The sequence below is a fragment of the Enhydra lutris genome, unplaced genomic scaffold (assembly GCF_002288905.1).
Source record: "Enhydra lutris kenyoni isolate GAN:26980312 unplaced genomic scaffold, ASM228890v2 scaffoldscaffold56, whole genome shotgun sequence".
NCBI classification, from domain to species: Eukaryota; Metazoa; Chordata; class Mammalia; order Carnivora; family Mustelidae; genus Enhydra; species Enhydra lutris.
The window spans coordinates 8,236,418-8,250,414 of NW_019154140.1; the positions used below are offsets into that span (position 1 = coordinate 8,236,418).

The following is a 13,997-nucleotide window of genomic DNA, read 5'->3' on the forward strand; positions in this document are numbered from 1 at the left end:
CCTGGTGCTTCAAGCCTTTGTTGGGAGAAGGAAGGTCTGGGATTTATGTACATGAGAGAAGGGAGGTGGTACATGTACAGAAAGAAGTAGGTCCCTGTATTCCCCTGCGGGGGCTGGGACAAACTTGCAAGAGACTGAGAAAACAGCTAAGACCGCTGTGCCCCCGTCCCCTGCCAAAATACCCTAGTTGTGGAAAGGGGGCGAGGGTGCTGATGGTGCGCCCTTTCTCTAGCGGTCCCGGGAGAACCTCTACCCTTCTGCCCATGCAACAAGGACAGAGTCAGCCTAGAGTGGAAGGGGCTAAGGGCAGTAAGCATGGTATCTCTCCTTTACCCTTATCACCAGGGCCCAGCTGGGTGGGGACCAGGCTTAGGTGGGCCTTGCTCCTGGTAAAAGATGATCTGAGACTTTTAGGGTCCTGGGGCCCCCCGAGTCTGGATACTTCCAGACCACAGCTGACCAAGAGCCTGCAAAAAGGAAGGGGAAAAAAAAAAGAAGGGGTATCTGCTTTCCCTTCTTGTTCCTCTGACCTAGTGACAAAGGGGGCTGTGGGCCCCTATACAGGCTAAAGCTAGAAATGCTTTTTCCCAGCTCCGAGCTGACCCTTGGTGACCTTTCAGTTGGGAAATGAAGCTGAAGACCCTGGGGCCGAAGTGCAGTCCTGGAGGCATCAGGGAAGTGCCAGGCCCCAGGAGACCCAGGGCCCCTGGTGGTGTCAGGCACATGCAGCTTTGAGAGCTGGGGTGGACGCTGGGCAGAGAGCAGCACAGCCCTGCACTGCGCCCTCGGCCAGTTCCAGGGCCCCAGGTCCACAGGTTGGAGAGCTGAAGTGCTTCTGCTTTCAGGGATTTCTTAGTGGGGGCCTGGAGCCCGCGGGGGGCCGCTGGGCGGTGCGGCACTCCTGGCTTGGTGGCGAACGACAATGGGCTGGTGGTGAAGGCCTGTGGGGAAGACAGAGGCCTATGAACAGGCAAGGAGGCTGGGCCAGGCCCACCCTCTGTCAGAACATACCCATGAGGAGCAGCCCCATGGGCAGGGCCAAAGAGCCAGTCATGAGGCTGAGGAAGGAGAAGCCTTAAGAGAGGCCAGAGGGAATGGTCAGGGAGCCTGCTGGGGCTCTGCATCTTCCGAGGACCAGGTCGGGGTGACTAGAGGCGGCTAGGCAGCGGCAGAGACAAAGTAGACTTGGCGATAGCCAGAAGCTGAGGAGAGCCCCCAAGAGGACTGAGGATCAGGAAACCGGTCAAGGGACATCAATTGCCCCTGGGCAACAGCTACTGCCAGCGTTCTTTATGGCGGGGGCAGGGGGTTGGCACAAGTCACAAAAGATACCCAGACCTGAGAATGGAGGGAGCCTCGGCCTCAGCAGGGAGAGGTGGTGTCCAGGTCCTGCCCGCTGTGGAAGCTCCCTACCCCTTGGGGCTTAGTAGAAGCCAGGACAGCATTAGTGGGAGACACCACTTCCCCAAAGGCACATGCAAGGGGACAAGCCATGCTTCTCAGAGCACTGGGCATGCAAATGGAGAATTATGTGCCCCCATCACCGTGAGGCTGCCAGAGGATGGTTCCAAGTCATGCAGGGGAGGAGGTGCCTGCGGGCCCAGGAGGAACCCGGGGAGGTGGGCATGCAGAGAGGGCAGCTGTGGTGCCCGGTACCTGTCAAGAGCCCCAGCCTTGGGGGTTAACAGTTTGACTCATCATGGTGGGCTGCATCGCAGAAGAAGCGTGAGCCCCGCTTGGCAGTACGGGCCGTGAAAGGGACACTCTTCAACACTGTGGCCCAGGAAAGAGACACAGCGGTCAGGCCTCGTGGGGATGGGGTGGGAGGAGGGCCCAAAGAGGTGAGGTTGGAGTTGGGGAGCCAGGCCCAGTGGCCAAGCCCGAGGGAGGGACGAGGGCCCCACCTGTAATGATGTCCTCAATGGTACCATCCTTCCCCTCATAAACAGGCCGATGCTCCTTGGCCTGGCGCCTCCTCAGTTCTGCGATTAGCTCCTGCTGTTGCCACTTGTTCCGCTGAGATGGGGTCTAGGGCCGATCATTGAAGGGGAGGGGAGTTATCCCTACCTACCATGGCTGGTTCCTGCCCCAAGATGTGGTCTGAGGATGCCCTTGGTTGTCCACAGCAGCCCATCCCCGATCACTGCCCGGGAACCCCTTCCCAAAGCCCCTCTCCCCATCGCTTCGGACTCCAGTCTCAGGCCCTTTGGGTGGTCTCTGGGCTCCAGTTTTCCATCTCTCTAGTTCTCCCTCCATCCCCTCATAATCCTCTTCTGCAGGCCCCAGCTCTTGGTCCCACCCACCTTGGCATCCAGTTTCTTGGCTTCCTGAGCCAGCTGCTTCTCCCGCATTACCTCCTCCTGCTTCTTTCTAGCTTCGTTCTCTTGTTCTGCTTCCTAAGAATCGTGGGGAGAGTGGGGCGGTGAGGCTCACACAGGCTGTGAGGGGCGGGGCTGCCACCGAGGGTGGAGAATGAGTGACAGTGGGACCAGCAACCCCAGGTGGCCACCGGCTGGAGGGGCACTTCCTGCCCCAAACAATGACAGGAAGGGCCTGGGCCCCCACCCTGCCCACCAGTTCACAGCTGAGAGGCCTGTGGCCAGCTTCCATTGCTCCCTCCCAGAACTCCAAGGAGGAGACAGAAAAGGCCCAGACTTGGAGCCCAGCCCTCCCTCCCCCTACCAGTTTTCTCTCAGCTAGATTCCTTTGTAAAAGCCTCTATTCCGCTCACCTTGTAAGAACGAATGAATCGGACGAACACTGGGAAGAATACAGAAGGGGGTGTGGTCTTGGGACTCTCGCCGAAGTAGCGCACAACCGCATTATAGGCCTCCTGGGGAAGGGGTGGACAGAAGGGGGTCGGTCGGGCAGAGGAGGACAAGCCTGGCTCTCCAGCAGGGACAGGAGGCCCACAGAATACAGTGCTTGGGGCCAAAGGAGGAAAACCAGCAGCCCCCAGCCCCTGTGGGAGGGAAAAGAACCTGGGGCTCCCCGAGGTCCATTGAGTATGTCCCCAGACGTGGCTGCTGGCCACCCTCAAATCCCCTCTCCCCCACATGCAGCCGGTCAACCACATGAGAAATGTTCTTCGGTCCAGGGGCACCTGGGTGGCACAGACCATCACATTCAGAGCGTGATCTCAGGGTCTACTTAAGACTCTCTCCCCCTCTCCCTCTGCCCCTCCTCCCTGCATGCACTTGCCCCCTCTGTCTGTCTCAAATAAATAAATCTTTAAAAAAAAAAAAAAAAAGTTGTTCTTTGGTCCAAGAAGCAGAACAAAGCCCATCTGGAGGGGCACAGGGCCTTGACCCCGGCTGTTCGCCTGCCTCCACCCTTCGCCCACCTCGGCCGTCTTGGCGTCACGCTGGAGCTTGTCCAGTTTGCCTTCGTTAGTGCTGAGGAAGTTCCGAAGGACGCTGTTGTCGTGGATGCCGCATTCCCGCCGAATCAGCTCCATGCCCCGGCCCAGCTCCTTCACGTCTAGCAGCACATTCTCCAGGGACACTGTGGTCACCAGAGCCTGGGCTGAGGCCTGCTTGGCGGCAGCCTTGGGTTCTCATGCCCCTGCTTCCTGAGCCACCTGGTGGCCACCGAGAACCATAGACCCAGCTAACGGGGCTTGCACAGAGGTAAGGGAAAGGAATGGAGGCTGTGAGCCTGAGGGCAAGGTAGCACAAGAAGGCAAGCCAGAGAGGCTGCTGGTCTCCAAAACGGAGCTGCCTCAGGCCTGGGGCAGAAATATCAGCTGCCTTAAGTCTGTGGGGACCTTATGGTTTTTCTAAGCCCTTCACACATCACAGAGAAACAGAGTGTCCAGGGCCAGCCCGGGGGAGTTAGGAGCAGAGAGCTGCTTCTGTCCCTCTGCCTGGGCCACGCGGGAGCCTGCAGGAAGACTCCCTCTGGGGTGGCCCCTACCCATGGCCCCAGCGGAAAGCTCAGGGGTCAGAAAGGAGACAACGAAAGCCAGAACGGAAGGGACCCAAGTGTTCCCTCTCCTGAGCTTCCTGGGATTGTCCTGGGCTAGACACGCAGGCAGGGTGGCCGGGCCAGGCTCCCCTCACCTGCCGCAGCCTTCTCCACGAAGTGTAGCTCATGCCAGAAGTTGGCCAGGTCTGGATACTTCTCTTTCACCGTCAAGGCGATGAAATGCAGCAGTGTCATCTTTCTGTCAGTGGACTTGGTGTCCAGCAGCTGGGAGAGGGGGGTGGGAGTGGTGAGAGAGAGGGCCGAACGCCACAGCTCATCAGGCTTCCTGGCCCCAGAGTTGCCCCCGCCATCTTACCAGATCCAGGCTCTGGAGCTTGAAGCCGTACACAGCACCTCGCTTGCTGCTGTTCATATAGTTCCCCAGGGCAAGTATGATCTGTCCAAGAAATGTAGGGGAGGAGGTCAGGCCAGGCCCTGCAGGCTCCTCCCTCCACCCAGGCCAATGGGCACGTGCGGGTGTTCGCAACCCCTCCCCACCTCCAACATCTGCTTCAGCTTCTGGGAGGACTTGACAGAGGCAGAGGCGGCAATGATGGCGTTGAGTTGCTGGAAGGCGAGATGAAGAGTCCCGTCAGCCCAGGACGCGATGGGGCCAAGTCAGCCTGACAGGGCGGATGGGGGAGGGGACTCGCGAGTAGAGTTGGGGCCTGGGGGACCTGGACGGAGGCTGTACCGGTGTGAGCATCTGCAGGTTGTCCTGGAAGTTGCCCAGGAAGGCCATGCCAGCCATCCGCTGCGTCAGCCGCTCCACCTTGCTGAAGAGCAGCATGAAGCGGTCCTCGGCCGCTAGCTCGTCCAGCGGCTGCCGCTCCCGCTCATACTGCCGCAGCAGCTTCACCTCGGCCTCTGTGGGCAGGAAGCGCATCAGGCACTCCACGAAGTCCACAGGCAGCGTCTGGAGGTCAAACCTGTGTCGGAGGAAGGAGCCACCTCAGGTCTTGTGCCTGCCCGGTATCCAACACCCCTTTATTCTCTGGGCCCTGGAAGGCCTGAGGGTGGGTTCTGTGAGCAGGACACAGCCAGAGGCTGAGTGCCCATTGCTTCACTATCAGAGCATGACTAACCATCGTAGGGGAACATTCCATGGCCTATTTAAACACCCTTCAGTGTCTCCCCTCTACCCCTAGGGAGAAATCTTTACACCTGAGCATGGCTTACAACGCTCAGCCTGCAAGACTTCTGCCCACCTGGGTCTACCCTGTCTCTCCTACTCTCCTCCTACACTAAAGTCATAGTCGATTTCCAGTCCCTAGGGCATCATGTTCTCCCTCCAGGCACTGAAATGGACTTCATCTACTTCCTCAGGTCAGGTCACAGGTGAGACTTCACCTCCTCCGGGAAGCCTTCCCTGATCACCAGGCTCAGCTACCTGGCCTGCTCTGTTCCCCCAAAGCTGCCTATACCTCCACCACCTGGGTGGTTATCACCCGGTGCTACTGGACTATTCCCTAGAGACTGGCAGCAACTTGAGTAAAGGTCTGGGCTGAATCTCCAGCATCTCTCTATGTGCCTGGCACACAGCACAGATGCATTGAGTTCTGGCCAAACCAGGGGATGACTGAGGGGTGTGAGATGTTGATGCCCTGGAATCCAGGGAAGGCCAGGATCCTGGGTGGAGAACTGGGTTGCCAGCTGACTGGGACCAGGATGAGGTCAGTGGGAGCCTCACGTGTGGATGGCCCTGCAGATCTCCTCTGCCGAGCGGCCAGCCTTGCGAAGGGTGATGGCCAGGTTCTTGGCACGATTGGCTTCCAATAGGGTCACCTTGCTGGCGGCCTTTTGCGCTGTCTTGTTCTTAGAGCAGATTAGGTCAAGAGCGGGGCCCTGGGCTTTCGTCTTGAACAGTTCTTCAAATTTGTCCAGGTCTAGGTCCTGGCAGGGGGTGACGAGAAGGGAAAATGCAGTGGGCTATCTGACTAGAAGACCCCCTGGACAGTGCACCCTATGTCTGCTCAGCTCTGGTGCACAGATGCCTGAGTCTGATGGCATTTCTAAGGCCAGAAGATCTGGCTAAAAGCATGATCTAGTCCCAGCCCACAACCCCACCACTAAGGGCTCCAGGCCTTGCTACCTCCAAGATCTTCTCATCGTCAAGTTCACTAAAGACAGTGCCGCTGATCTGGTTGGGTTTCAATGCTGTCCAGTTGAAGACAGGCAACCGGAACTTGGTCTTGATGGGTTTCTTGATGCGAATGGCTAATTTGGAAGGAAGATCAGTGAGGGCTGAGGACACTCTCCCTCCATCCCACTAGCCCTGCCCAGAGCTCAGGGGGCACTCACCTGACAGGCCTACTGTCAACACCACAGAGGGAGAAGCGCCAGGGAGAGGTGGGGCTGGGGGACACTTATCTGGGGGAAAATAAATGCCACCGTGACCCAGGGCCTAAAAGACTCTTCAGAGATCCCTTCCCTGATGCCACCTCACCTGTCTGCAAAGTCTCCAGGGGAAAGAGAATGTGTGAATCCCTGCCCCTGTGGCTCCCAGGGGTCCTAACTCTGGTAGGGCAGGTCTCGCTGGCCTCTGGCCCACTATTTCCTGCTCTGGTCTGAGCCCTCTCCGTGGCCATCCTCAGAAGAATCAGGAACGGCTCCTTTATGATCCTTACAATAGACCACGTCTACCCTTAGATACCCCTTCCCTAGTAACCTGAGACTCTTGCCCTCCCTCAACGCTTTCCCACCCAACTTCACATCCTTCTACCCATGTCCCTGGCTTCTCCCTAAGGGAGGCACCGCCACCTGGGGTTTCAGGGTGGCCCTGAGATGGGGCTGCCCCTTGGGGCTCCCACAGTCTTCCTCACCTGGTAATGGGGGCGGTGGTGGGGGTAGGGGAGGAGCTGGCGGTGGAGGCAGCGGCAGGGCCTCCTCGGGTGGCGGGGCTGGAGCCAGGAGGTCCAGGTCAGAGGGCAGCAGGCCCTCACCCAGCTCTGCAGGGCCTATCCGGGCCAGAGCCTCGCTGCCCACTGACTCCAGGCCCCGTGCCCCAGGCTCCAAGTGGCATCGGCGCTGGAAGGCCTCCTCCTTCTCTTTAATGAGCCGCCGCAACGTGTGTACCTGGTGGCTCGTGTTCTCGTAAGTCTCCTAGTGGGAGACAGTGGGGAAAGGGTACGTGGAAGGCACAGCCAGAGATGCCCCTGAGAGGGGCCCCTCCAGGTTTCTCCACTGGGGTCTCTGGGAGGGTACCCGGAGGCAGAGAGCAGCAGGAAACCAGGTAGGGGCCGGGGAGCCTGGACTGCACAGAACGAGAGGTGAGCTACAGAGCCGCTGGCCCAGAGGGTACCCTCCAGGGTGCTTCCTCTCGGACCCAGCCTTAGTTAGGACCTGGTTCCTCAAGGCCAGGGCCAGAAGCTGCTACTGGGCACACCTCCCGGGCCTGACTCCAGCCAGCCACACCGCCCTCAGCCCTCTGGGCCTCCACTGTTCCCACTGCATTTGACCTTGTGTAATCACTCCTGGGCAGCCCCCTGTGGACAATACCCTGCCTTCGCCATCTCTGTATCCTCCATACTCCCTAGAACAGCACTCCGGACTCTCAGTAGGGGCCTGATAGATGTGTATCAAGCCCCTGGCCTCCCAATTCAGGATACCTGGTGGATAGCCTCAGAGCTACTCAACCTGCCCATTACACAGGGGAGGGAAAAGCAGTAAGAGGGGCTGGTAGGAGGAGGCCTGGATACCAGAGGTGCCTGAGGGTACCCCCTTGCTCCTACCCTCCTCTGTGAGCATCCGGCCCACTCTGGACTCAGGTTCCTTCGCCAACTAAAAAATGGGGTGAAGTCATCAGCCCACCCTCCTCTGAGTACAAGTATGAACCAAGATCTGGATTTTCAAAGACTTGACATGACTCAAGACAAAAAAGCCAAATAAAAAACGATGATTTTCAGGGGCGCCTGGGTGGCTCAGTGGGTTAAAGCCTCTGCCTTTGGCTCAGGTCATGATCCTGGGGTCCTGGGATCGAGCCCCGCATCGGGCTCTCTGCTCCGCGGGGAGCCTGCTTCCTCCTCTCTCTCTCTGCATGCCTCTCTGCCTACTTGTGATCTCTGTCTGTCAAATAAATAAATAAAATATTTAAAAAACAAAAAACAAAAAACAAAAAAAAAACTATGATTTTCAGATGCGTTTCTTATAATAGGATGGAGCTGACTGTATGAAAGAACAAAGAGGAGGCATCTGGGTGGTTCAGTGGGTTAAAGCCTCTGCCTTCAGCTCAGGTCATGATCCCAGGGTCCTGGGATCGAGCCCTGCATCGGGCTCTCTGCTCAGCTGGGAGCCTGCTTCTCCCCCTTTCTCTGCCTACTTGTGATCTGTCAAATAAATAAAATCTTCAAAAAGAAAAGAAAAGAAAAGAAAAAGCAAAGAGATAAAAAATAAATTGATAAGGGAAATATTGGGGAAAAAAAGGAAGAAGGAAAGGAAGAAAGGGAGAGAGAAAGAAAGGAAGAAAGGAAAAAAGAAAAGAAAAGAAAAGCCAAGCCAAGCCAGGTCCCCACACCCTGGTGCCCAGCACCAGTCAGGGCGTCCCTTCCCCAGATTACTTGGTACCTTGATGCTCTCTAGTTCCTTCTCCCGCTGCAACAGCTGCTTCTCTAGCTCTGCCACACGCATCATGTTCTCATTCTCCAGGTCCAGAAGCTTCTCCGTGAGCTGTAGGATGGGAAGAACAGGTCTGGCGCTGGCCCTAAAGCCTGGGTGCTTTGCACAGCCGGAGCCTCCGTCAGGACCTGGGCCCAACCCCCGCATGCGGGGCTCCCGAGGCCGAGGGGCCCGGTGGCTTCCCTGCATCACTCCCATGGGCCCAGGGTCTGAGACTCTGTGAAACAGACCACATCTGACTCTCTCAAGCTTGAGGCCACCTCACGCCCAGTCCTAGAGGTCACTGTATGTTCTAACCTATGAATTATCCCGGGCCTCAGCCAGAGTGTGTCAGGTTCTGAGGCTTCCCTGGGCCTCAGTATGGAACTGAGACGGCCTCGTCCTTTTCCCACCCTCAGTGGTAGTTCTGGCAGCAAAAGAGGACTACTTACATGGGACACATGTTCCTCCAGTTCCTCCACCTTCTCCAGGGCCACGTTCTTGGTCTCCGCGTCCTCCAGCAAGCCTCCCACATCAAACACATTGTCTAGGTACGCCTGGATCTGCACCTGCAGCTTCTCGCTCTCTGTGTGCCTTGACTTCTGGGAAGAGCAGACACAGTAGTAGCTGGGGAAGCCTTCTGACAGAGACGTGGCCCTCATCACCCTCCATGACCACTTCCTAGACGGGAAGACCCAGGGAGTTCCTTCTGCAGCTATGCAGATTCTCACCCCGTGGAGCTGCCAAGTTAGACAGCACCCCCTGCAGGAGGGCCCCAGGCCCCCGGGCGGCGGAAAGACAGGCAGGGTTCCAAGAGCATCCACGACTAGGCTCTCATAGAAGAACACTTGGTGATAGGACTAAGCCGATCCTCTGCCCCCAAGTTCGTCCCCGGTGGAGGCTTGAGTCCAGCTCACCTGCAAGAACTCCTCCAGCCCCAGCTTGGTGAACTCATACTGCAGGTGCACCCGGAAGTTCATGTCCTCTACTGAGTGCACCACGATGTTGATAAACTGCATGCAGGCCACCTGGGGAGAAGCCGCCTGGAGGGTCAGAGCAGGGCAGGCCAGAAGAGACCGCAGAGCCCGGGCGTTTGAACCACTATCCTAACGGGGGTACTCAAAAGAGTGAATTTAAAAAGTCTTTCTGGGAACAATAAGAGTATTTTAGCTTAAAAAATATCAAACTTAAGATTCAGTGTACGGAAAGAAGTAAATTACATGAGAAATAGACAGAAATGAAGATACAACTGATTTCCTTTAAAGTTCAGCAGGTATTTCTGGAGACAAGACTACATAATGAAAGATTGGAGGCTGAAGGGAAGAGAGGCTAGAGGAAAAGGTTGGGCGAAGCAAAGCAGCTTGAAAGGAGCCAAATCAGGTGCAGTAAGGCCACACAAAGGGGGAAAGGAGGGGAATTCAAGACATAAAAATGTTACTGTCCTTGAGTTCCTAAAAGTTCTCTGGGGTAGGTGAGTAGACAAGGAGCACTTACGAGTGGAGAGAATCGTTCTAGTTTCTAGACAGAATATCAAGATAAGCTGTTGCCTTGGGCCTATTCTCAAGGAGCATGGGAGCCTGTTGGGCACGTGCCTGCCCAGGCCCAGCTCCTCACCATGAAGTCGATGTTGCTGTCCTCATTCCGGAAATACTCCATCAGCTTCTCAAAGCGGTGTAGCTCCTTGCATACCTGAACAAGCAAATTTCTCAGTGAGAAGCTCTAGCCCGTGCAGAACCTAAGCCCTTGAGCCCTGCTCCCAGGAACATCACAGCAAAGGGACTGGTTCAGACTAAGCTTAACCACAACTCTTTCTAGGCAGGGAAACATTTGCGACACATAGAAGAAAGCCTGTAAGTGTAACAAGCTCTCCAAGTAGAAGAAAGCCTTGGGTCGCTGGTCTCCCATCAACTTGCCGAGGGTACCCAGTAAAGCCTGGGCCATTAGTCTGGCCTTTAGGGGCCTCTGGGGGTAGGCCAAGAAGAAACACAGTTGCTCAATTATTGAAGGAAGGAGGGAGGAAGGAGGGAGGTGGGAGGACATAGCTGAGGTCCTAGTGGGGACACAGGAGAGGGTCCAGGGTGGAAGAAAGCCCCTGTGCTGAGAGGGGTCCAGAGACTCTGCTGAGCCTTTGGCTTCAAGGAGGAAGAGCCATTTCCTGGCTTGAACAATGGATGCTAGGGAAGAGGTCCAAAGAGGAGGAAGGGGTGGGACCAGCAGCTGCAACTGGACATCGAGGAATCCTATGTTTAAGCAGATGAGGGTTTCAGAGTCAGGCCCAGAAGCTGGGGAAATTCCAAGTAGGAGCTTCCTCTCCCCTCACCAATAACAGCCAACAACTCAGGACAATCCTTGCTTGCCTTGTCCCCACACTGCAAATATGCCTGCCTTGGGTTCTACCAGTGGGTTCTCTGCCTCAGAGCCACTCAGGGCCCTGTTAAAGCACAGGTCCTCAGCCCCCCAGGAGTAAGTTTAACAAGCTCCTCAGATAGGCAGATGCATGGCTAGGTTAGCGCCACTGGACTGCAGCCCTCAAGCGAGGGCCTCTTCAGGGAGCCATTCAGGAGCTGTCTTGCCATAAGATCTGGTAAGGCAGTAGTTCCAGTTTTGGTGCGGGAAAAAAAAAAAAGTAGACAGGGCAGCCTTCTTAGTTAAGCATGGGCTGTGAAAATCATCACTGGGCTGTGTGAGATCAGAGCAAGGGGTGCTTCCCTAGCTGGCTCCCCACCTCCTCAACACATGCACAAATGTAGGAGACTGACCTCTTTGAAATTGTCAAAGGCAGCAAGAATGATTTCGTGGCCTCCCCGCACCAAACACACAGCTGCCAAGAGCTCCAAGACAAGGGCTTTGGTCCTAAGGGGTGGAGAAAAAGGATTAAGCTCCTCGCTCCCCACCCTGGCTGCCAGACAGTTTGCCTCCATGAGGAGGTGAGCCCTTTCAGAGCAGAGACAGCCTCAGAAGTCAGGGGAGTGGGTTTCGGAAAGAAAGCAGGGGAAGGAAGGCTTGTCCCTCACTGAGCTGTGCAGACCAGAGGAAAGCCAGGGACATTCCCTGTCCTCTGGCGGGGAGGTGAGGGAGCAGAACCAAGGCTCTGACCGAGGTCACAGGCCCCCGGAGGCCAGGCAGGCGTGACTGCATGTCAGGGCCAAGTGGAGCCCAGATCTCTAGAGCCCTGTGCACTGTCAGGAGGAGAGGGGAAGGAAGGAACTCACCTTGGATTCTTGTTGTTGAGGCTGAGTGCGATCTCATTGACAGCGTGGGGGTGGGACATGACCAGGTTGAAGCCATACTGTAATAAGGGGAAAGGACAGAAGGAAGGAAGACCTTGATGGTGGGGAAGGCAGCTCCCTGCTAGACCTCCTGGACTGTTGGCCTGGTGCCCTCCCTGCTCTTTGAGTTCAGCAGATGAGGCAGGACGGGTAGAGCTTCCGCAGCTAGTGCTGCCCACTTACCTGATAGTTCATGATGGCTCTGAGGCAAAGGATACAGACATGGACATCATCCTTCTGGCTCACCAGGCGGGAGTTCTTCAGGGCCCTGCGCCCAGGGAGAGTGCTGTACCTGGGGAAGAGGGAGCTGCTGGTGAAGGGTCTAGGAGTGCTTGCCGTCACCCTGACAGCCAACAGCTATCTGTGCCTCTGCAGCGCCCAGAAAGGGGAACAGGGGGCCTTGAACTGACAGCCTCGAGAGCGATGGGGGAGGGGCAGTCAGGGTGCTCAGTTGTTTTCATCTCTCTGCCATTGACCTTTGGGAATAAATATCCAGGATCCCAGCTTTATAATCAGTGCCCAAACCGTCCTGAGCCCAGGGGCCCTCCGAAATACAATGGCAGGTGTGCAGGCCTTCCTGGGCCTCAAGATGGATCCAGGGAGATGTTCATCTGAGCCTTCCCTCCTCTTCTTCCAGTCGCTGCATCTTCCACGAATTCCCTGGGGCAGGAGCATCTTGGCTCCCATCTCACTTCTATGTCCCAGAAAGGCAGACCAGACCCCCCAAGACAATAGGAGGGCCAGGGGCTACCTCTCGATTGGCCCCCAGAGATGTTTCATGAAAGAAAGAGGATGCACAAATGATGTGTGCTCAGGCATGACGAGAATGACGAGAATGACAAGCAGAGTCAGAGGGACAAAACCCAAAGGAAACCCGGAGAAAAGCATGGCCACAAGAGGGACACAGACCACAGAAAGGGGCACAGGGCCCAGAGGACAGCCTCCCTGGGTAGGAGGGGCTCTGAAAAGTCATTTGGTCTGTCCACCTGCCTCCAGGCAGGACAGCTCCTAAAGTACCAAAATAAATAAAAATTAAATTAAATTTAATTTAAAAATATATATAAACACAAGGCAGGCTTGGAGAGAAAAGGAAGAAATGAAGGAAAGGTGAGCAGCGGGCAGGTGGGGTGGGAGCTGGTTTCGGAGCAGCTGATGGCGCAGAATGCAGAGCCAGAAGGCAACAGACATGAGGGCAGGAGCTGGATCACCGGTGACGACCAGGGAGCTGCACGAGGGCCGGTCCCATCCAGGAGGCCAGCAGGAATGGTAGAATGAAAAGAGGAATGGGGGAAGCCCCTCGAGGGGGAGTGTGGAGAAGGAAGAGCTGGAACCCCAGATGGGGCGGGCACAGCCGAGGGTGATATACTTACCCAGGACAGATTGCTGGGCAGAGTCAAGGAGACAGAGAGGACAGACCAGAGACAGACTGGCAGGCAGAGGGCAAGAGAGCTGAGCCTGGAAGCAAGAGTGGAGGGAGGAGCAATGAGCACTCACCCCTGGCCCCCAAGACCGGGACTGGGGGCTAGGCAGCAGGCGGGCAGAGCGAGAGCACACATACCGGAGCACAGACTGGCGCGCAGAGCGAGCGAGGCTGTTGGTGAAGGGGGCTGACAGGGCGCTGGGTGGCTGCAGGTCCTCGATGGACCTGCTCCAGGACCGAAGCTTGTCAAACGCACCATCGTCACCACTCTCCAGACCCTCAAAGTCAAACCTGGAGCAGGAGAGGACACACAAGCGCACACACAGGAGAAATTCAATGCTAAGCCCCCTGGCCGCCCACCCCCACCCTGTAGACCTCGAGGGCAATAAGAAGCAAGGATGGCAAGAACAGAAAGCGGAATTGGGCAGCAGAGACCCAACCCTGGTCGGGAGAGCCACCAACACAGGACAAGGGCAGCGGAGGCATAGGGAGCAACCCGAAGAGGGACCTGCAGGGATGGGAGTGCTGACAGGGGTGAGCTGTGGCTCCCCGCTGACCAGGCAACTCCAGGAGTGATCTCTTGGTGGGCCCCAAGGGAATCTTTCTGCACTCCCAGCCTTAGAGACCATGTCTCAAAGAAGCCATGGCTCCCTGTGGAGAATCCGCTCTGTGGGAAGTGTGGTAGAGAACTAGCCAACTCTGGTCTTGCTGGTTGGCTGATGGCAGCGGCCAAAGGGGTCTCTCAGTGC

The 13,997-nt window shown here is 56.7% G+C and overlaps 1 protein-coding gene across 6 annotated transcripts in view; it reads right to left on the reverse strand.

Moving 5' to 3' along the window:
• Positions 1 to 13,997, reverse strand: part of LOC111157781 (formin like 3) — a 53,256-nt gene continuing 39,259 nt past the window's right edge. The window contains exons 6-27 of one of the 6 annotated variants that reach the window (XM_022519409.1): positions 13,387 to 13,539; positions 12,012 to 12,120; positions 11,772 to 11,848; positions 11,319 to 11,412; positions 10,174 to 10,248; positions 9,477 to 9,587; positions 9,012 to 9,161; positions 8,530 to 8,631; positions 6,789 to 7,068; positions 6,268 to 6,336; positions 6,059 to 6,183; positions 5,657 to 5,859; positions 4,661 to 4,895; positions 4,465 to 4,533; positions 4,283 to 4,363; positions 4,062 to 4,191; positions 3,344 to 3,504; positions 2,732 to 2,833; positions 2,304 to 2,396; positions 1,905 to 2,028; positions 1,657 to 1,773; positions 1 to 941 (exon numbers count right to left, since the gene is read on the reverse strand). In XM_022519409.1, the coding sequence (XP_022375117.1) occupies positions 1,682 to 1,773; positions 1,905 to 2,028; positions 2,304 to 2,396; positions 2,732 to 2,833; positions 3,344 to 3,504; positions 4,062 to 4,191; positions 4,283 to 4,363; positions 4,465 to 4,533; positions 4,661 to 4,895; positions 5,657 to 5,859; positions 6,059 to 6,183; positions 6,268 to 6,336; positions 6,789 to 7,068; positions 8,530 to 8,631; positions 9,012 to 9,161; positions 9,477 to 9,587; positions 10,174 to 10,248; positions 11,319 to 11,412; positions 11,772 to 11,848; positions 12,012 to 12,120; positions 13,387 to 13,539 (2,635 nt within the window). In that variant the 3' untranslated portion in view covers positions 1 to 941; positions 1,657 to 1,681. Of the gene's footprint in view, positions 942 to 1,656; positions 2,029 to 2,303; positions 2,397 to 2,731; positions 2,834 to 3,343; positions 3,505 to 4,061; positions 4,192 to 4,282; positions 4,364 to 4,464; positions 4,534 to 4,660; positions 4,896 to 5,656; positions 5,860 to 6,058; positions 6,184 to 6,267; positions 6,337 to 6,788; positions 7,069 to 8,529; positions 8,632 to 9,011; positions 9,162 to 9,476; positions 9,588 to 10,173; positions 10,249 to 11,318; positions 11,413 to 11,771; positions 11,849 to 12,011; positions 12,121 to 13,386; positions 13,540 to 13,997 lie in introns of those variants that run through there. The other 5 variants (XM_022519411.1, XM_022519413.1, XM_022519408.1 and 2 more) reach the window with 5 other exon arrangements.